The 21,472-nt window shown below is 46.2% G+C and overlaps 1 protein-coding gene across 3 annotated transcripts; it reads right to left on the bottom strand.

Annotated features, from left to right (window-relative positions):
* Positions 1-3,961: 3,961 nt before the first annotated feature.
* Lias (lipoic acid synthetase) lies at positions 3,962-21,455 on the bottom strand. 3 transcript variants are annotated; one of them, XM_006974604.4, is made up of 11 exons: positions 21,241-21,455; positions 20,384-20,556; positions 18,137-18,230; positions 17,187-17,267; positions 15,464-15,620; positions 15,332-15,389; positions 12,795-12,923; positions 9,690-9,835; positions 8,365-8,435; positions 7,201-7,312; positions 3,962-4,394 (listed from the first exon to the last, which is right to left on the bottom strand). In XM_006974604.4, the coding sequence occupies exons 1-11, from the start codon at positions 21,286-21,288 to the stop codon at positions 4,336-4,338; spliced, it is 1,128 nt and encodes a 375-aa protein (XP_006974666.1). In that variant the 5' UTR covers positions 21,289-21,455; the 3' UTR covers positions 3,962-4,335. The 3 variants fall into 3 exon arrangements, with proteins under 3 accessions (XP_006974666.1, XP_042141959.1, XP_042141958.1); XM_042286024.2 differs by lacking the exons at positions 3,962-4,394; positions 7,201-7,312 and having other exon boundaries at positions 8,365-9,596; positions 21,241-21,397; XM_042286025.2 differs by lacking the exons at positions 15,332-15,389; positions 15,464-15,620; positions 18,137-18,230 and having other exon boundaries at positions 3,972-4,394; positions 21,241-21,399.
* Positions 21,456-21,472: the final 17 nt, after the last annotated feature.

The raw sequence follows: 21,472 nt of genomic DNA, 5'->3' as shown, positions 1-21,472 counted from the left end.
GTAGGCAGAGCTAGGCAGATCTCTGTGTGTTCAAGGATACAGCCAGCATTGGAGACTCACACCTTTAATCTCAATACAAACCATAGAAGACCTGGAGGTCTGTACAGACAGGCAGTGATGAGGCGGTCATGTGGTTGGGTTTACAACCAATGAGAAGGTAGAATAGAAACTCTATAAAAAAAAAGACAGACACAGGAAGTAGGTCTCTTTCGGAGAGGTAGGACCACCTCGAGAGGAAAGGTAAAGTTTTTAGCTCTTAGCTCTGACCTCTTGGCTTTCTTCTTTGCATTGGTTCTGTGTTTCTTATTTAATAAGACGGTTGGTTACATCTATAAGGATGGCCAAGTGGGTAAAAAGACACTGGCCACCAAGTCTGATGACCTGAGTTGAATTCCCAGGAACCACGTGGTGGAGGGAGAACCAGCTCCCCAAGTTGTCTTCTCACTCCCTCTCACAGTATGGCACACAAGCTCACGAGTGTGTGCAAACACACACACACTCCACACTCACAAAATAAAAACTTTTTTTAAATGTAAAAGAAAATGATCTTTAAAATGGAAAAGTGCTAAGGGCCAGGGACATGGCTTAGTCCCTGCTACACAAGCCTGACTGAGTTTGACCCCTGGAACCCATGTAAAGGTGGAAGTGAAGTTGTCCTCTGACCTCCACGTGCACTCTGGATTGTGTTCATCCAGGCACACATCATAGGCATACAATAAATAAGAAATGTTAAGCCGAGCATGGTGACAGATTTGGAGAGTGGAAGCAGGAAGATCAGGAGTTCAAGGGTAGCCTTGACTACATAGTGAGTCTAAGACAAGCCTGGGCTACATGGGATTCTGACCAAAGGGGGCTGGAGAGATGTCCCAGTGGTGAAGAACACTTGCTGTTCTTCCAGAGGACCAAAGTTTAGTTCATAGCACCCATCTCAGGCAGCTCACAGACGCCTGTAACTCCAGCTCCAGAGGATCTGACACCCCTGCGGACCACTGATATATACACATGCACAGTAATAAATCTTAATAAATGCTGGTCATGTTGGTACAACGTCAGTCTTGGGTGTCCAAGATGAGCAGATCCAAAGTACAAGGCCTGCCTCACTTGAGAGATCAAGACCAGCTTAAGGCTGGTCATGGTAGCACATGCCTTTAATCCCGGCACTTGGGAGGCTGAGGCACAGGGATCTCTGTGAGGTTTTTTGTTATTTGTTTTTTGAAATAGCCCTGGTTGTCCAGGAGCTCACTATGTAGACCAGGCTGGCCCTGAACTCAGATCTGCCTGCCTCTACCTCCAAGTTCTGGGATTAAAGGCACATGCCACCACAACCAGTTGATCTCTGTGTTTAAGGTCATACTGTCTCAAAATAAAATAACAATCTTAAAAACAACACCCAGCCTGGTAAATTTATAGAGACCATGTTCGGTGGGAATACTTAAAAATGAAGATAATAAACATAGTAAAAGACATTCAACCCAGGTGTGATGGCACACGCCTTTAGTCCCAGCCTTTAGTCCTAGGCAGAGGCAGGCCTAGTCTTCATAGTGAGTTCCAGGACAGCCCGAGCAACATAGTTGAGACTCTGTCTCAAAAACAAAAAATAACATTAGAATAGATGGGGGGGGGCAGTGTGCATTACAGGATTTTGCTCTGTAGCCCAGGCCTCCCAAATTCTGGGATTGCAATAGAGGGCCACCATGACCAGTAAGTTTTTAATGGCTTCCTTGAATGACTAAATCATCTCTGACACCCACTTCCTGTTTGGTGGTGTAAATGCCCATGGTTAATAGAATCTGTTTGAAGAGATTTTCTTCCCTGATGTTGAAAACACACTGGTATTAGAAGTAGACTATTAGGAAGAGTGGATACCACTAGGCAGAATCACAGAATGATACTGACAGTGATAACTAGGGAAATGTCTTCCCAAAATAAAAAACCTCAAATTTATCTTTTGACTCAGAATCCTGTCTTTTTATTTTATATCTTACAAATGAAATTTTATGTGGCTATGTTGCAAAACATGTAATGTGAATAATCAATTCTGTATAAGATTTTTAAATCAATCAATAGTTATTGTAAAGGTTATGGAGCCAGGGATGCAACTTGGTTGGATCCAGTGCCTCTGGCTGGCCTCCACAGACACCTGCACACACGCATATATACCCCCACACAGATACACACACACACACACAAATAATTTTTTAAAATCTTATTTAAAAATTTAGCAACAACAAAGGCATGAGGCTGAGTGTGGTGGCCCACTTCTGGTAAACCAGCACTTGAAGGCAAAACAGGCAGAAGCCAGGAGTTCCAGACAGCCTAGACTCCAAAATGAGTTCCAGGATAACCTTTGCTACATAGTGAGACCCTGTCTCAAAACAGACACAAAGGACAAGAAAATCAAGGCTGTTTTTTGGTCTGGAGTCCAGGAGTCCAGGAGGAACAAAAGACTGCTTGGGGCAGGTAAGGAGGTGTTTTATTTTTGGGATATAATCTAGCCTGGCCTCAAACTCAAGTGCTGGGGTTACAGGAATGCTACTGGCCAGCCGGCAGTGTAATTGTAGGCCTGTAATCACAGCACTTAGGAGGCGGAGTCACATCAGGAGTTTGAAGTCATTGTCTACTACACAGCCAGTTTGAGGCTAGCCTGGGCTGCATGAGATCCTGGCTCAACAAACAACAAAAATCATGTCCTACCACATCCAGTTTGGAAGGACCCAGGCTGGCCTTGAACTCAGAAATCTTTCACCCGAGCACTGAGGTTCCAGGTGGGTGCCACCATGTCTTGTCCTGTGTGCACATTTATGTCCCCCCTTATAAGGAACCCATTACAAGTGAGGCTAGCAAGAGGGGTGGGTAAGGGAAGCCTAATTCAGTAGGACAGAGTAGGACGGAGCCACTGGTGGTCAGAGATGTCTGGACAGCATGGAGTGCATGGGCATGCCATGACTGGAATGCTGGCTGATGTCCCTGAAGAGCAAGTGCCCACCAGGACCACGGGCTCTACCCCAAGGGAAAGTGAACCGGGAGCACCGATTGGGGGACCAGCCGTAGGCCGAGCTTGAACAACCCTCCAACCCTCTCCATTCCTAGACTCCACAGAATGGGACGCAACCTGGCATTTATACGTAGGCCATCTTAGCCCGAGGGTTCAAAGAATAGCAGGAGAGGAGATGAGGAAGTGCCATGGAGACAACCAGAGCAACGGACCTATCCCTCCCAATTTCAGGGTTTTTCTTCTTTTAATATTCAGGTTCAGGCCTGGTGTGGTGGTGCTCGACTTTAATCCCAGCACTCAGGACGCAGAAATAGGTGGATCTCTGTGAGTTCAAGGCCAGCCTGGTCTACAAAGTGAGTTCCAGGACAGCCAGAGATACACAGAGAAACCCTGTCTCGAAAAAAAGCACACACACACACACACCATCACCAAGTCCAATATCCTCATGGGTGTTGAGTCATCCACTAGAGCAGTGGTTCTCAACCTGTGGGCCGAGCCCCCTTTGGGAGTCACATAGTCTCAGAAACCCTGCATTTTGGATATTCACATTATGATTCGTAAAAGCAGAATTAGTTATGAAGTAGCAATGAAATAGATGTATGGTTGGATGGAGGTACTGCAACCTGAGGAATTGTATTAAAGGGTGGCAGCATTAGGAAGATGGAGAACCACTGTTCTAGAGCACTGGTCACCCTATGGAGGCCACACCCCTAAAGAAAACTGACACCCAGCCGTCAGCAGCTGCTCAGCCCTTCCGAGCCCCATGCTTGATGCTCACTGACTGGACCCTGCCTGTGCCACGGAGTCCAGATGTGTGCAGATGTATGTGTTCCTCTAACTCTGGTCAGAAGACATCCTCCACAGGCGTGAGTACTACATACATATACATACATACACACACACACACACACACACACACACACACACACACACACACGTAAGTAAAAAAAGAAATGTCATAATAGATAGGTTACTGTGATTTATAAGAGCTTCTGAATGTTGTTAATATACTTTTAAATTACCATGGTAACAGCAAACTGTTCAAAGATGTTCTATGATTACATCATCACAAACAATGACAAAGTGGCAAGAAGCCAAATGAATTATTAAATATGTGTAGCTTACAGACTTTTTTCTTCTTTTTCTTTTTTCTTTTGAGATAGGGTCTTACTCAGAGAGTTCAAGATGGCCTGAATGGAATTACAGCTATATGCTATTCCTCCTGGATCAGACATGGGACATTTCAGACAGAACAGCACTGGTGTGCATGCTCAGGAATCCTGAAAGGAATCAACTGGAAGGAAACCTTAAAAGTCCTTTGATCCTATAAAGGTCTTGGCTCAAGTTTCAGAAGCTTTTGTTTTTCTTTTAGCCACTAGATTTTTCAGGAAAAATTCACCTATTTGAGAAAAATAAGAATACATTAATATTATCCTGAAGTAAGCAGCAACAAGCTGCTATTCCAGAATCCCCCCACACACACACAAAGAAGGGCTGTATTTCCTGGCATGTCCCTCCTCTCAGACCTCAAAGGCAGTATTTTTATCACCTAAGTATCCCGTATCTTTGGCATTTTCCCCTACTGTTTTGATTTAAGTTTTAATTTTTTTTGAGATTATAATACTTCCATTCATCTCCCCATGACAGCAGAGGCCTACCCAGGGACCAAAAAGAATTGCTCTCAACCATCACTCCTTCCAATACCCAAGCGTTATACAAGGCCTCTGAGCCTGCGGGTCGGCTTCTGCCTGTTCTCCCCACCGTGAGGGCTGACTACTCATTGATACAAAGTGCTGCTGTTGGCACAAATCGTTTCAGAGAGCAGCCTGTCCGTCATCAGTCTGGCTCTGATGTTTATAAAGCAGACTCGTGCAGCTGAGCACGGGTCGGAAGGAATCTCTCACTCACTCCCCTCCGGGGAAGCCAGAGCTCTTGTCTGTAATGGGCTTTTGTCCCCATCGTGAGTCAAGCCTGGGCTCCACGTCCCTTTCAGCCCACTGGGCTGCACTTGGTTCAGCACTGCGTCCGATGAGCTCAGTGCTTCCTGCTGAAGCTCAGTACTAGAGGCCTGACTTCATGAGGAGTCGGTCCGCCTCCTCTGTCATCTTACAGGTCCAATCAGAATGCAACCACCACATCCAAACCCAATCACCAAGGCTCCCAAGCCTCTCGTCTGTACTGCTCAGTCCTTCACCAACATCACCAGACTGAAATCCCTGACCTGAGTCCAATGCTCAACACGCCAGAATTCCATCTTTTCGTAGTGACTTTAAAAACACTAAAAGATCCATAATTTGCTTCCTTATAAATATTAGATTTCCTTTTAAATGTTACTTTATGCTGGACATGGTTGTTCACACCTTCAATCCCAGCACTTGGAGGCACAGGCGGGCCTGATCTACATGGTGAGTTCCAGGTCATAAGGACTATGTAGTTGAGACCCTGTCTCAAAAATTAAAAATAGCTGGGGTGGCAGTGGTGCACGCCTTTAATCCCAGCACTCAGGAGGCAGAGCCAGGCAGATCTCGAGGCCAGCCTGGTCTACAGAGCAAGATCCAGGACAGGCACCAAAACTACATGGAGAAACCCTGTCTCGAAAAACCATAAATAAATGAATACATAAATACATAAGTACATAAAAATATGAAAATAAAACCACCTGCCACACACATTTAAAAAAAGACAAAAATAAAATAAATGTTATTCTAGGGTATGCACTTCTAGAAACTAATACTTGTTCTGATATTTGTATGTATTTCAACTTGTTAGTTATCCTGCCGAATTCTCACTTCTAATTATATATATACATATATATATATATGCCTTCAGAGCCTGCTAGACGGTGCTGAACCAAATTCTTGGGCTTTTTAATAATTCTCTGAGAATCTCATACATTAATACAATGCATTTTGATCATATTCCCCTCCACTCTGACCCCTAACTTCTTCCACATACCCCAACTTCATGCTTTCTTTTATTACTTAAAAAAAAAAAAATAACCTAGAGTTCAAATTCTTGGCTTTTATAAGTAGGATAAACTGTTCATGAAAATATCTTAAAATTTCCTTTCTTTTTTCCTGTTTTGTTTTTTTTAAACAAGAGTCTCATGGAGTCCAGGCTGGCCTCAAACTCACCATGTAGCTGAGGGTGACCTGATACCCCCTCAAAGTGCTATAATTACAAGTGTGTACCACCATGCCCAGCTCACTGAAATTCCTTTACAGGGATACTGAGTATCACTGATACGTAAATGTTGATTTTTCTAAACAGAATTCTGTCTAACTTAAATCTGTCTATGACTTAGACCCCAGTATACACAGCAATCACTTAAATGACCACTAATATTGCATACACATCCCCAGACACCTAGCTTACCAATCCCAATTGCTGACCCCAACTCTAGGGAAACATCTTCCGCCTCCATCTCCTTAGCCTCCTAAATGCTAGCACTGCAGTGTATACCACCAAGCCTGGCTCAAATGGCTTTTTCCTACTGTCTTTCTTCTTATGCTACTGAGAACTCATCCTCGGGCCTCATGCACGCTGGGCAAGAGCTCTACCCCCGAGTTACACTCCTAGCCCTAAATGACTTTTTAATCCTGTGAAAAATGTTTTTATTTTCATAGCCAGTTCAGTCAACGGACCAAAGCAAGAGCTAACTACCAAAGATGAAACGTTCTATTAGTTAATAAAACGTTCTATTAGTTAGTAAAACCACTCCAATTTGATTAGGGAAAATGATTTGCCAGGCTTTTCTCTTTCATGTGAAGGGCCCTGGAAAATGCAGAGATTAGCTGTAAGGTGCTTACACTGATCTGGAACTGGCTGTGTGCAGATGCAGCCAGCACACTGCCGCATGAATACACATTGTCCAGAGGACACTGTCACATGCTCTGCACGCTCTGCTGTTTCTGGAAGATCTGCTACTGAAGCCACCCGTGCGGTAACTGACTATGCAAATGGCTTCTGTTCTTGTCAAATGGCTGCAACAGCAGCAAGAGCAGCAAGCGATGTGTGCCAGAGACTGATGAGGCTGAGGAGGAGCTGCTTTAGTACGGCCCTATGGAGCACAGCTGTGACAGACGGCCCGGGAAAGAGAATCTCTTTATTCCCGACAGATGACAACCACAGCTGTTGTACTTGGTAGTCTGGGTGGAACACAGCGGTGGGGAATTAACAGACCTCCCCCCGGCAGCCAGACTCACCTGCTTTATACGAAGAGCGCACCAATGGACCACTTGCAGTGTAATGGAATCCAAGCTCATTTCCTACTTTTTCCCAGTATTTGAACTTCTCAGGAGTAACATATTCTTCAACCTTGATGGAAACAACCTCTTGAGAGCAGATTCCAGCATTCTAAGTAATTCTGACTCCAGATAGTCTACACCGTGTATTCAGAACGGCTCATCATTTGCCCAGCCCTCCCTCTCTGGTCATTTACACGTTGTTGGACTCATCACAGCATTAACCACAGGAACTTAGAGAGAAGGGAACATCACTTTGTACTGCAGTAGCTGTTCCAAAGGGGAAGAAAATGAGAGTGCAGAGACGATTTATGCTTTTCTCTCATTTATTAAGAATCCTGTAAGATTCTCCGTGTGTGCATGAACATTTTTGTGGGTGCTCATGTACGGGTGTACAGGCCAGAGACAAGCTTGGAAGTCATTTCTCGGCATTTTCCACCGTCTTTTGCACAGAGCCCTCAGTGGCCTGGAACTCTGAAGTAGGTTAGGCCAGCTGGCCATCGAGCCCCAGGAACCCACCTATTTCTGTCTCCCCTGTGCCGGCATCATAAGCACAGTCCACCATTTCTGGGTAAAAGAAAACGTGGGTCCTGGGGCTTGAACTCAGTCTTTATGCCACTCCAAGTCCCCCTTATAAGACGTCTGAGGACAAGACAAATTCATCTTGCACCTCATGTTTAGCACTGCCCCTGGACAGGTTTTATTTTTGTCTGTCTGTCTGTCTGGTTGGCAGGACTAACAGTTGAACCTAGGCCCTCCCACATGCTAGGCAAGTGTTATTGGCACATGATAATACTCAGCACAATTTTCCTGAGTAAATCAACACTCCGTGAGAGAAACAGAAAAGTGCCTTCCTTTGTTTCCTTCAGCTCAGTCTTCCAGGCATCTCTAACCGAGTCGCAGGACCACCAAATGTCAGTAACACGACCTCCCACCTTTCCACTTTTTCCGTATGCTCACGTGACTTCAACAACTGGGTAGCAGTGAGTACCACTGTCACCGCTTTATGTGGGCAGGAAGATGGACATTTACATGTACACACGGGATATTATATGGTTTCTTATTTGTACCTGTGGACCATGAAGACTTACTAGGAAAAGAGTTGGCAACTCAAGACACCTGTACCTTAAGGTGGCGCTTCGTTGGCTGCATATACTGTCCTAGAGTTAAACAGTCCACGTCGGCTGCTCGGAGCGCTGAAAGGAAAGAGGCAGGGTTGCCCCACAGTGTTTCAGTTACCGCTATGATCTGAGCACAGGTTTGGGGCGGGGGTTCTTCCACACTGTGCTTAACTACATCACAGGCAACACGGGACAGGAGAAACCAGTCATTCAAAAAGAGAATTGGAAACACAGGAATAATCGCCACAGGAGTGTGACACTGGGAGAGAGAAAGAAAATGCAAGGCTGGATGTGGTGGCGCACGCCTTCAGTTTCGGCACTCGGCAGGCAGAGGCAAGCAGGTCTCTGAGTTCGAGGCCAGCCTGGTCTACAGAGTGAGTTCCAAGACAGCCAGAGCTACACAGAGAAACAACAACAAACATAACAAACAAACAACAACACTGCAGTGCTGTCAAACCAAGGCCACAACAGGAGAGGGTTTTAGAATGGGAGTCTGTCAGGCATAACAGGTGAAGGGAGGTGACCCTGGGGGAGCCACGCCCAGGCCTGGCTGTACTGCATCCTTCCCTTTAGTGTGTCTCTATTAACCCCCATCCTTAAGTCTACGTTAATTCTTTTTTTCCCCCTTTTTGGTGGCTGAAGAACCACGGGTGCTGGGAACCGAACTCTTACATATTTGGTTGTGAGCCTAGCCTTTAACAGCTGAGCCTTCTCTCCAGCCCTAAAATGTTTTTCTTAATAAACTCCACCTCTGCCTTAAAAATAAAAACAGGTGAAGGAACAATTATCCTAGAGTGAAAACATTCACATGAGGCGAACATACCGTCCTGGGCTCTGCCTTGGTGAGCAGAGGTGTTCTCGGAGCGTGACCTGACCTGTGACATATCAGTCTTTCCTTTTCAGCTGTACTTGGTGGGCAAGCGCTCTACTAAAGCTAAAGCTGCAGCCTTCAGAATCCCATCCACAGTACCTGGCACCTAACTGGCTCTCAAAACCATCCAACGACAGAAAGAAACCCCATCCTCATTGGACTAGGTGAGGACAAGGAGGGCTAAAAATCCCATCGTGAGCACCATGCACACATTCCGTGACGCTCAAGGAAAGCTGCTTCCCCTGTGCATGCTGTACATTTGCGACCACATCCTTTCGTTTGTTCTGGACACGGAAGCCGGAACGCTCCCACTGGCCTCCACCTCAGCTCCAGACACTTTGTTCCCACTGTCACCTGCGCTCAGGCTATGGAGGAAGCGGACATTTAACAGGCTCTTTAGAGTGGAGTTCCTGCTACCATGGAAATGGGAAGGGGTGTCTGGTTTTCAGCTGCTTTACCTTTCATCGTGGCGAGGACCTGCTCATCCGTCTCACCTAGGCCCAGCATTATTGATGTTTTGGAAACAATGTCAGGCTGAACTTTCTTGACATGTTTCAACACACGAAGAGACTGGTCAAAATTGGCCCGGGGATCACGAACTTTCCTGGAAAACAGAGCAGCTCTCAGTGACGAAACAAGTTCAACCCAATACATTGTTATGGAAGCTGGAAGATCAGAAAGCACATTCTAGAACAGTGTTCTCAACCTTTCACAGAGGTAGCCTAAATCACTGGAAAACACAGATATTTAATTATGATTCCTAACAGTAGCAAAATCACAGTTAGGAAGTAGCAGTGAAAATAACTTTATGGCTGGGGGTCACCATGAGGAACTGTATTAAAGGGCCGCAGCACTGGGAAGGTTGGGAACCACTGCTCTAGAACACATGACCCACAGTTAGTGAGCAAATGTGTCAATGTACATACGTGCACAGAGGCAATTAACGCAGGAGAGAAAATGAGGCCTCACTGGCTTCCTAGATCTGTCAACTTTCCAGGCCTCTCAAGCCTGGGATAGAGAAAACCAGACTAGAAGTCACTCGGTTTATACACTGAAAAATTAAGATTCTGAAACTCGAAATTATAATGACGTCCAGTGAGAAAAGAGACTGGACAGAAGACAGACAAACCCCACTCTGAGGACAAAACCTACCCGACTGCACATTTCTGGGGTTGAAACTTGTATGTGCATTTCTTTCCTGCAGGTTGACTGCCCTCTGCTGGCAAGTACGGACACTGCAGGCTCGGCGGAAAGGCATTCTGGGATTTCAGAAGTGAAACCAGGGAGACTGGCACCCACTGCTGGTGGTATCACCACAGCCTCGGTCGTGACCCTCCCACAAAGCCCAAACCACCAAGGCTTAAATAGGAAGAAAGGCAAAGGCTAAGGGAGGATCAGCACTCAGATGAATTCTAATACAGCCTGCGCGCCGTATTTTTGCTTTGTTTTGTTTTAACTTAAATAAGAGGCAGGGGGTTGAAGAGACGGCCCGGTGGTTAGAGCTGACTGCTATTCCGGGGGACTCAGGTTCAATTCCCAGCACCCACAAGGGGCTAACAACTGTGTACCTCCAGTCCTAGGGGACTGACACCCTCTTCTGACCTTCCAGGGCGCGCGCGCACACACACACAGAGTGCACAGGTAACACACCCATGTAAAAGGAAAAAACAGCTAGTTATTCTCCAACTTGTACATGAGTGTTTGTGTATATACATATACGCACACACACACACACACACACACACACACACACACACACACACACACACACACACACTGTAAGTTTAAAAAGAGCAGTCTAAAAAAAAACAACCTCCATAAGTTGACAGTACAGAAAGCCAACACTTTGTGAGACAGTCACGCCAGCCGTGTTGGTCTTGAAGTTGCAGCCCGCAGCCTCAGCCTCCCGTGTGCTGACTGGGATGACAGCTGTGAGCCACTACACTTCAAACAGTCCAGGAGCAATGTGCATGGTACCACCCCCTGTAACTTCTTGTAGGTCTGTGACACAGAACAGTGGGATGTGACTAACAAAAATAACCACAGCCAAAGACCTGAGAAGTTACATGAAAATATTAATCTGTCTGCAGCTAAGACGCTTCTCACTTTTCTCAAATCCGAATATACTCGTTATGTGGAATAAGTGTCCTTCAAAATTTCTAACCACTAAAGTTGGCAGGAAGACTAAAGCTTAGTGTCTACTCTCGTGTGTGAGTCTATGTGTGGGGTGTGTTTGGGCTTTTGTTTGAGACAGAGTCTCACTACGTAGTGCTGGCTGGCCTCAGACTTGCAGAGATCACTTGCTTCTGTCTCTGTGTGCTGGGATTAAAGGTGTGCACTATTACTTTTGGCTTTTTAAATTTTTTTTAAAGAAAGGGTGTAGCCCAGGCTTGTTCCCAAACTTTTGATCTTCTGCCTCAGCTTTGCAAATATTAGAATTACAGGACGGTATCATCACCAAGGGCCATCCTGTCTACTTTTGAAGAGATTTAAAACAGTGGTGTTTTTGATACATCATTTTTACTTGAGAAGTATTCTCTTGGGAAAAAAAAATCACAATTCAGTGCATCTGCAATGATACCACCTTAGAACACAGTAAAGATGTTCATTGTGTGTCATTAAAACACAGCTGGGAGGTGGTGGCGCACACCTTTAATTCCAGCATTCAGGAGGCAGAGGCAGGGGGATCTCGATGAGTTCCAGCCAGCCTGGTCTACCGAGCGAGTTCCAGGACAGCCAGGGCTACACCAAGAAACCCTGTCTTGAAAAACAAAATCAAACAAACAACCCTGGACGACATTATCAGTTCCTAGCACATTAGCACATGAATTCACAGGTATAACACAACACTAAAGTGACGGGAACTGACATTACTGGCCAGAAACATCATGGGTGATGTTTGCACATTTTTCAAAGTCACTTTCCTTTTTAATTATGTGTATGTGTGTATGCCTGTGTGTGGGTGTGTGCACAAAAGTGCAGTTGCCAGCGGAGCCCAGAGGCATCGGTCACCCCGGAGCTGGAGTGACAGGTCACCAATGTGAGCACCAGGAACTGAACTCTAGCTCTCTGTGAGAGCATCCGGGCTCTTCTTCACCACTTAGCCATCTCTCTAGGCCTTGCTCACTCACTTTTGGTGGCCGTCTTTCCTGATGTTTGTATTAACTCACAAAGAAAGGACAGAATGAGAAGAGCAAGAGAGGAAGGGAAGGCAGGGGAGGGGAGGAAGGGAGGGCAGGGGAGGGGAGGAGGGGAAGGCAGGGGAGGGGAGGAAGGGAAGGCAGGGGAGGGGAAAAAGGGAAGGCAGGGGAGGGGAGGAAGGGAAGGCAGGGGAGGGGAAAAAGGGAAGGCAGGGGAGGGGAGGAAGGGAAGGCAGGGGAGGGGAGGAAGGGAAGGCAGGGGAGGGGAGGAAGGGAAGGCAGGGGAGGGGAAAAAGGGAAGGCAGGGGAGGGGAGGAAGGGAAGGCAGGGGAGGGGAGGAAGGAGCTGCCTTTGTACAGCCCGCTGCCCAGTCCCCCTGCGAGTGAGATCCAGGCCCGCTGGGGCCCGTTAGCGTGCGGTCACCTCTGCAGCTCCGGAACGGTCTCTACGTTATGTGCGTACACGTCTAAGCCCGACAGAGCGACCTTCTCCACTGCTCTCAGGTCTCCTCGGAAGTCCGGGGTGAGGCACTCCACGAGGATCTGGGGATTCCTAGGAGGACAAGAGATGAGCAATGAACTGAAGGAGAGGACCGACAGGACTGCTGTCTACACAGCGGTGACCGCTGAGCCAGGGAGCACTGAGCCAGGGAGCACTGAGCCAGGGAGCACTGAGCCAGGGAGCACTACGTCAGCAGCCCTGACCCCCGCTAAGGCAGGCCTATGTGAGCAACCGTCGGAAACCTCAGCATGGTACACTGTGTGCATCATGACCAGACCGTCTACTGCGGCAGCCATCAGTCGACTCCGGCTTAGACCTAACAGGGGTAGGTGGTTAAAAAAGTAAAACTGATTACAGAAACCGAAATAGAAGACACAAGTAATATTATTATTATTTTACTGTTTAGAAAACAAAGTGGGGTATTTCTTCTGTGAACGCAAATGCCATCTGCTTCCACTTGGATTTCTTCTGTAATTATCAAACCCTACGCTCCTCGCCTCCTATAGGCAAATATCTCACCAGTGCTAGGAGCTTTAAAAGCTGTTTCCAGGCTTGCCGCGTCATATGGCTTGTTTTTATATGAAGTGCCATCCAAACACTAACCTTCCTGTTTCTACCTGTCCTTTCTACTTAATGAAGCACTGTAGTGTGACCTAGGTCACAGAGCTGTCTGCAAACCCGCAGGAAGGCCCAGCACAGCTCTTCCCTGAGAATAGGCAGGAAGGATCCCACTCGTTCCCTTGGGAACATAAGATGCTCAAAGATCTTAGTGTATAACTCTGAAACTGGCTTTTGAACAGTTGCCCCCGAGACCCACTAGTGGCTAGAAAGAAACTGTGTGAGCTGCACTAGTTTTGGAACTGTTAACTATCAGACAAGCTGGGGAATCGTGGGAAAGCATTTGTTGTTAGGATAGACATTACAAAAGCACTAAGCTCGCCGGGCGGTGGTGGCGCACGCCTTTAATCCCAGCACTCGGGAGGCAGAGCCAGGAGGATCTCTGTGAGTTCGAGGCCAGCCTGGTCTACCAAGTGAGTTCCAGGAAAGGCGCAAAGCTACACAGAGAAACCCTGTCTTGAAAAACCAAAAAAAAAAAAGCACTAAGCTCTAGAATCACTTGGTTCCTTCTGGTTTTAGAGACAGTCTCCCTATGCAGCCCTGGCTGGCCTGGAGTTCATCACGTACACCAGGCTGGCCTCAAATTCACAGAGACCCCTGTCTCTGCTCTTGAACACTGGGATTAAAGGCATGTGCCACTAATCTGGTGAACTTTGCTCCTTTTTAAACCTTTTGGAATTAATTAAAACTTTTTTAAAAAATGTAGATTACAGCCGGGCAGTGGTGGCGCACGCCTTTAATCCCAGCACTTGGGAGGCAGAGCCAGGAGGATCTCTGTGAGTTCGAGGCCAGCCTGGGCTACCAAGTGAGTTCCAGGAAAGGCGCAAAGCTACACAGAGAAACCCTGTCTCGAAAAACCAAAAAAAAAAAGGTAGATTACAAGTAAAATTGGCAGTTTAGATGGATATGAATGAAAACTGTATTGAGATGTATTTTACAAGGTTGTGCTTACCTCATTTTGGTTTTTTATTTTTCTTAAAGATCTGTTAATTTTCACCTTATGTGTCTTTCGCCTGTGTGTAAGTATGCTTGTGCACTGAGTATCTGCCTAGTGCCCACAGAGGCCACAAGTGGGTGCTGGCTCCCCTGTGGAGTTAGGATGGTGTCAGCCACCGTGTGAGCAGGGAACTGAACCTGGGTCCTTCTGCAAGAACAGCAAATGTTCTTAACTGTTCAATTGTGTGTGTGTGTGTGTGAAGGGAGGGGGTAGACATCAAATCCAGGGCCTCGGGCATGCTAGGCAAGTATTGTACCACAACGCTGTAGCCTCAACCGCAATCCACTCTTAAATGGGAACTTATTAGAAACTCAGGGCTGGGCTGGTTGTGCTGGCCCACCTTTAATCCCAGAATTTGGGAGGCAGAGTTGGGTGGTTCTCTGGGGGTTCTAAGGCCAGCCTGGTCTAGAGGGTGAGTTTCAGGACAGCCAGGGCTGCACAGACTCTGTCTCAAAGAAGAAAAAAAGAAAGAAAGAAAGGAAAGGAAGAAAGAAAGAAAGGAAAGAAAGAAAGAAGGAAGGAAGGGAGGGAGGGAGGGAGGGAGGGAGGGAGGGAGGGAGGGAGGGAGGAAGGAAGGGGAAAAAAAGATAGACCTCAGAACGAATTTGCATGTGTCTAAAAGACCCTTAACTCGCCAGGCAGTGGTGGCGCACACCTTTAATCCCAGCACTCGGGAGGCAGAGCCAGGCGGATCTCTGTGAGTTCGAGGCCAGCCTGGGCTACCAAGTGAGTTCCAGGAGAGGCGCAAAGCTACACAGAGAAACCCTGTCTCGAAAAAAAAACCAAAAAAAAAAAAAAAAAAAAAAAAAGACCCTTAACTCATACAACAAATGTCAACAGGTACCTTTCTTTCAAGCATATCACAGTCTTGGCAATGTGCTCAGCTCCCCCGTCAGGCACATCTAGAAAGAAAAGAAGTTCTTGTTCAAGCTATGCCACACTTAGCTGGAGCCTGGCACACTGGCACTCTACTAACCATCTCGATCCACCGACGTCAGGACAACGTAATCCAGACCCCACTCTGAAATTGCTTTGGCCGTGTTGTAGGGCTCATCGGCGTCCAGCGGAGGGGGGTTTCTTGCGGTCTTCACAGAACAAAATCTGCAACCTCTTGTACAAGTGTCCCCCATCAACTGGAACAGAGACGTTACAATTTAAATCAGATGACCCTCAGGAATACAATGCCAAAACAAATGGCAAAGAACATCAACAGAACGATTCTGTCTAGAAGGAATCTGAAGCATTCCAAATGAAATAATAGATGGCTAAGGAATACAAATTTACGTGGAAAAAGAAATTGATACACTCAAGTAAGTGTTAAGGAAACTGGAGGGGGCATAGGATCAGGAGAGAAGATTTGAATTTTATCATTAAAGGGGCCAGCGAGATGGCTCACTTGCCAAGCAAGTACAGTGACCTGGGTTTGATTCCCAGACCCCATGTAAAGACGGCAAGGAGAGCAGACTCCACAAAGTTGTCCTGTGACTTCTATACACACCTCCACATACACACAATCCACCACCACCATCATCATCACCACCATAATAATAATAAATACAATTTCAACTTAAAGCCAAGTGCCTATAACCCTAGCACTTGAGAAGTTGAGGCAGGAAGATCATGAGTTCAAGGTTAGCCTGGGCCCCACAGTGAGACTCTGTCTCAAAATTTAAAATGGGAGATGGCTCAGTGCCTAAGAGGATTTGCTGTTCTTCAGAGGACCCAAGTTCGGCTCCCAGCACCCACACCAAGTGACCCAATGGCTCTGCACTCTACATGCCCCTGCACTCATGTATACACACCCACACAGACACAGACACAAGAATAACTGAACATAAAATAAAGCATAAAAACAATGGGAGCCAGACACAGTGGCGCACACCTTTAACCCAGCACTCAGGAGGCAGAGGCAGGAGGATCTCTGTGAGCTTGAGGCCAGCCTGGTCTACAGAGAGAAACCTTGTCTTGAACAGAGAGAAACAAATAAAAAAAATAATGGGGTCCCAATGCAGAGTCTGTGAGAGGCTGAAGTTCTGCTCTAAATGAGGTGCCAGGATGTCTGTTGTATTGCCGTTCTTAAAACTTACTCAATAATCAACAAGTGCCATTTAAAAATATTCTCTTTTAATGATAGTTTTCTGTGTGTGTGTGTGTGTGTGTGTGTGTGTGTGTGTGTGTGTGTGTAAACACAAGGACGTCAGAGGACAACTTGCAGGAGTTGGTTTTTTCCGGCCACTATGTGGGTCCTGTGGGTTAAACTCAGGTCACCAGGCTTGATGGCAGGTGACTCTGCCCACTGAGCCACCTGGCTGGGCCCCAGATATATTCAGTGGGAAGACGAATGTGCAGATCTGAGTAGAGTGAAACTGGAAATACCGCTCATTCTTGTTAAATAAACGAGACAGGAAATAGTGTACAACAGTTAAATAATTACGAAGAATATTTCCAAACATTAATGCAACACACACCCTAAGGGACCAAAGTGTTAATTATCAGATACTCGGAAGAATCAATAACAGATTAATTCAGAAGGGTGAAATCACAACAGGTGACGGGATTCTGACTCTTCTTTCTTTGTAATTTTCATAAATTCATAGGCAATAAGAATTTCACTGGGTGTTCACAGTGCACATCTTTAGGAGGAGGACATAAAACGTCCCCGTTCCATGCCTGAGCTGTAGAGACCGAGCTGGCCTTACCATGATGGTGGCTGTGGCCGTGGCATACTCTCCACCTCCCCAACACTCTCCAATGTTGGGACATCGGGCTTCCTCACAGACCTGTGGAAAGGGAAACACTGCATCAGGCTGAAAAGACTACCCACCATCAATGAAGTACAGGGATTTCCAGCTTTGTTTAAGATTATTGTTAGTATCGGTTTGTATGTTTGGGGGTTTGCCTGCATCTATGTCTGTGCACACACACATGCAGAGTGTCAAAGAGTCCAGCAGCCTGTCAGATCCCTGAAACTGGAGTTAGACATGGTTGTGAGCTGCCATGTGGGTGCTAGAAATTGAACCTGGGTCCTCTGGAAGAGTAGGCAGCCTATGGTCTTAACCACTGAGCCATCCCTCCAGGCCAGCATTAGGTAATTTAAACTGCCCATTGTTTCCAATGTATTTCAGAAGAAATATAATCAGGTTTCTTTGGCAGGTAAACATAAAGGGCAGCTAGGGACTGAACTGCTCTCTCACACTAAGCAAGCACTGGGTTATACTCTCAGCCCCTAAATGACTTTGTTTGTGTTTTCCGAGACAGGGTTTCTCTGTGTAGCCCAGGCTGTCCTCAAACTCACAGAGATCCACCTGCCTCTGGCTCCTGAGTGCTGGAGGCACCGCCCAGCTCTATGTCCATTTTTATTGCTGTAGCTACACTTCACTTTTCATCTTTACCCGCTCTCCTTGCTAATATTTATAACTCATTAATCATTTCTTTTTGGTCTGGTCTGGCACCACTTATCTTATAATCCAAGCACCTAGGAAGCTAAGACAGGAGAATCACAAGCTTGAGACCAATCGGGCCTATATAGTGAGCTCCAGGCCAGCCTATGCTAAATAATGAGACCATATCTCAGAAGCTTTTTGTTGTAAATATGGAGAAACAGCACAGCCCTGGGGTAAATCAGAGAGGAAATACACTGGCTACTTACTGTGTGGAGATTTAAATTCCGCAATGTGTTTTTCAGTTTATTGTAATTTTTACCCATGGGTATCTCTGTCTTTAACCATGGAGGCAGTCTTAACCTAGGGAAAGTCAAAAAGAACCATCCATTACCAACCTTTGGAAGACACAGAGCTTAGCTCCAGCAGTTCCCCAGTACAGCCTTTTCCATATTCCTGGACTAACTCAGTTCCATCCCAGGAATAAGAACAAAGACTCAAACTCAGGTCTGCTCCAGCTGCATTAGGAAACACTGATCATGGAGTCTAAGGGGGTGCTATGCTTAGAGCTACCTTATTCACAGGTGCGTTGCTATACTAGTCTAATTAAAGGACAGATACGTCTTTGAGGGTGTCCTTCCCTATGCATACCACTGTACCAGGCTTTCTCTTCTGGGCCACCAACCGGCTTCCAAATCATGACACAGAGACTTATTGTTACTTACGAATGCTTGGCCTTATCTTAGCTCTTACTTAATCTGTTTCTCTTTATCTATATTTTGCCTCGGGGCTTTTGACCTTTCTCCTCTCTCTCTCTCTCTCTCTCTCTCTCTCTCTCTCTCTCTCTCTCTCTCTCTCTCTCTCTCTTTCTGTATGTCCTACTTTCCTGCTTCTCATGGCTGGCTGGTGTGTCCCTCTCTTTCTCCCTCATTCTTTTTTCTCTTCTCCTCTCTCAAGCCTAGATTTCTCCTCCTACTTATTCCCTCTGCCCACCAGCCCCACTACCCCTCTATTCTCTAGCTGTTGGCTGCTCAGCTTTTTATTAGATCAATCAGGTGCCTTAGGCAGGCAAGGTAACCAGTGAAACAAATGTAACACATCTTTACCTAATTAAACAAAGGAGGCAGAAACAAATGTAGCACACCTTCACATACTTAAAGTAATATTCCACAGCATAAACAAATGTAACACATCTTTGCCCAGTTAAAATAACATTCCACAACATACTACAAATTACTACAGTAACTCCAAACAAGGAAGAGCCCAGCTGCACACTATCTACCCTGCATTCTAGATTCTAGTCATTAAGAAAGGGACATAACTTCCTAGTTGTGGTGGTTCATGTCTGTGATGCTAGAATTTAAACCATGGAGGTAGGAGGCTGGAGAGTTCAAGGTCAAATTTAACTACATAGTGAGTTCAAGGCCAGCCCAGGCTACATAAACCAGAAAATGACAAACTGAAAACAAAAGCTAGATCTAAAATCTGGAACGAGACTGTATCCTTGTTTCCCCCTTGACTGTATTCACTTGTGGTCTAGAAGTTGTTTGATAAGTATTTTTGAAAACCACCCTGTTCACCCAACCCTCACCACACTTCTCTTACTATTTCTGTTTATTGTGGTGATAGCAATCGAACCCTGAGCCTTCTGCATGCCAGGCAACCCTTTCATTACTAAAAAACAATAAAGGTAGAGTAACCGTAGGCTCTATGTAAACTTTCTCAGACAAGGAACAAGTTAGGGCCAGGCATGGTGGTGCTGGCTTTTAATCCCAGCACTTGGGATGCAAAGGCAGGCGGATCTCTGTGAGTTCAAGGCCAGCCTGGCCTACATAGTGATTTCCCGGTCAGCCAGGGCTCCACAGTGAGACCCTTTCTTAAAAAAAAAAAAAAAATTAGGTAAATCAATAAGTAAAACAGCCAGTGGTGGCACACGACTTTTATCCCAGTCCTTGGGAGGCAGAGAGGCAGGGGAATCTCTGAGTTCAAAGCCAGCCTGGTTTACAGAGTGAGTTCCAGAACAGACAGGAGTATACAAGAAACCCTGTTTTGAAAAACCAAATAAAATAAATCAATAATTACCAGGAGGAAAACTTTTCCAAGCCGGGCGGTGGTGGCGCACGCCTTTAATCCCAGCACTTGGGAGGCAGAGGCAGGTGGATCCCTGTGAGTTCGAGGCCAGCCTGGGCTACCAAGTGAGTTCCAGGAAAAAAAAAAAAAAGAAAAAGAAAAAAAAAAAACCTTTTCCAATTAGATGCTGGGTATAAAATGGGAGATCATAGTATAAAATGGTCAGGTCCTTTTAGAAAGGATAAAGAAAAATGGCCAAATGGTACAGAAAAAATAAAATGATTCTAATAGCTTTGCTCACTTATCCTGTTGAGATTTGTTATCACTTCTAGTAACTTCGGGTAAGTTTAACCTGTCTGAAGTTTAAAATCTACTACAGGGCTTGATTAAAAACTGCACAAACTCCAAGAGTGGGATACTAAAATGATACCTTCATATTCTATTACCTTTCTCCTTTCTGGCGCTTTAAGTTGCCTTTATATTCATCCCAGGTGCTCTTGTCCGCAAGATCACCAGATACAAAATCTTGAAGGTCTGGTCCAGTCTGTAAAAATTCCTTTTTTTTATCGGGCAAAGAACTTAATGCTCTAACCGGGCTGTATAAACATCTTCCCAATACCTACAGAAAAGGTTCATTACAACATTCATTCAGTAGACTCTGCAATTATTTAGTTTTAACCCATTATAAAACCAAAGCCAAAGAACTGATTCAGAAGTCATGTAAAAGGATTTAAGAGCTGAAACTATTTAGACTCTTCAAAAGACTCAAGGTTTAAGAACTCCTAGACACGGTGGCTCAAACCTGTAATCCAGCACTCAGAGGCAGAGGCAGGATTCAGGCCAGCTACAGAGAGCCTGATGCACCACCTGCCCCGACGGAAGGAGGTGGGGTGTGGGGTACGAGAGTAAGAGTTAACTGCTAAATATAGATTAGAAAACCTTAGGAACTGACTTAACGTGTTACATTTTCACGTTATTCCCTTTTTTTTGTTTGTTTGTTTTCTGAGACAGGGTTTCTCTGTGTAGCCCTGGCTGTCCTGGATCTCACTCTGTAGACCAGGTTGCTCTCGAACTCACAGAGATCCACCTGCCTCTGTCTCCCGAGTGCTGGGATCAAAGGCCTGCGCCACCACCGCCCGGAAAGTCTTAAGCCGGGCCCTAAAAGTTTGTGGTCAACAAGTTTAAACTGCGATCATTACGATACGCCACGGCTGGGAACGTTTTCTCCCTGAGTCGGGGAGTTGGAAAAAAAGGATATCTGGGCTGGGCCTTGGGATAAATCAACAGCCTTCCTGCAGCTCACCCAGGACCCCAGGCTGCGGGCCGCATCGCCGCGGCGCAGAGCAGACATCCCCTCTTTAGGTCTCAGAAGGCTCCAGGGCTCCAGGGCACCAGCACGCCCTGAGCAGGACGCGTCTGGGAAAAAAATACAAAACCAAAGCGCGTCGCTCGGCTGATGACGACGACACGTCGCCGCCCACCCCGCGCGGGTCGGCCTCTCCGGCGACGGACTCGTCGCGCCCGCCCGCAGCCCC

The sequence above is a fragment of the Peromyscus maniculatus genome, chromosome 10, assembly GCF_049852395.1.
Source record: "Peromyscus maniculatus bairdii isolate BWxNUB_F1_BW_parent chromosome 10, HU_Pman_BW_mat_3.1, whole genome shotgun sequence".
Lineage (NCBI taxonomy): Eukaryota > Metazoa > Chordata > Mammalia > Rodentia > Cricetidae > Peromyscus > Peromyscus maniculatus.
This window is presented reverse-complemented; position numbering and strand designations above follow the sequence as displayed.

Excerpts from the sequence above, each read along its gene's own strand:
- Lias (XM_006974604.4), bottom strand. The coding sequence starts at position 21,288 with ATGTCTGCTCTGCGCCGCGGCGATGCGGCCCGCAGCCTGGGGTCCTGG. Across the intron at positions 9,836-12,794 it reads ACCGTTCCGGAGCTGCAGAG|GAAAGTTCGTGATCCCCGGG; the intron begins GTGACCGCACGC and ends TCTGTTTTCCAG. Across the intron at positions 4,395-7,200 it reads GCGCTCTTCGTATAAAGCAG|GTGAATTTTTCCTGAAAAAT; the intron begins GTGAGTCTGGCT and ends TTTCTCAAATAG.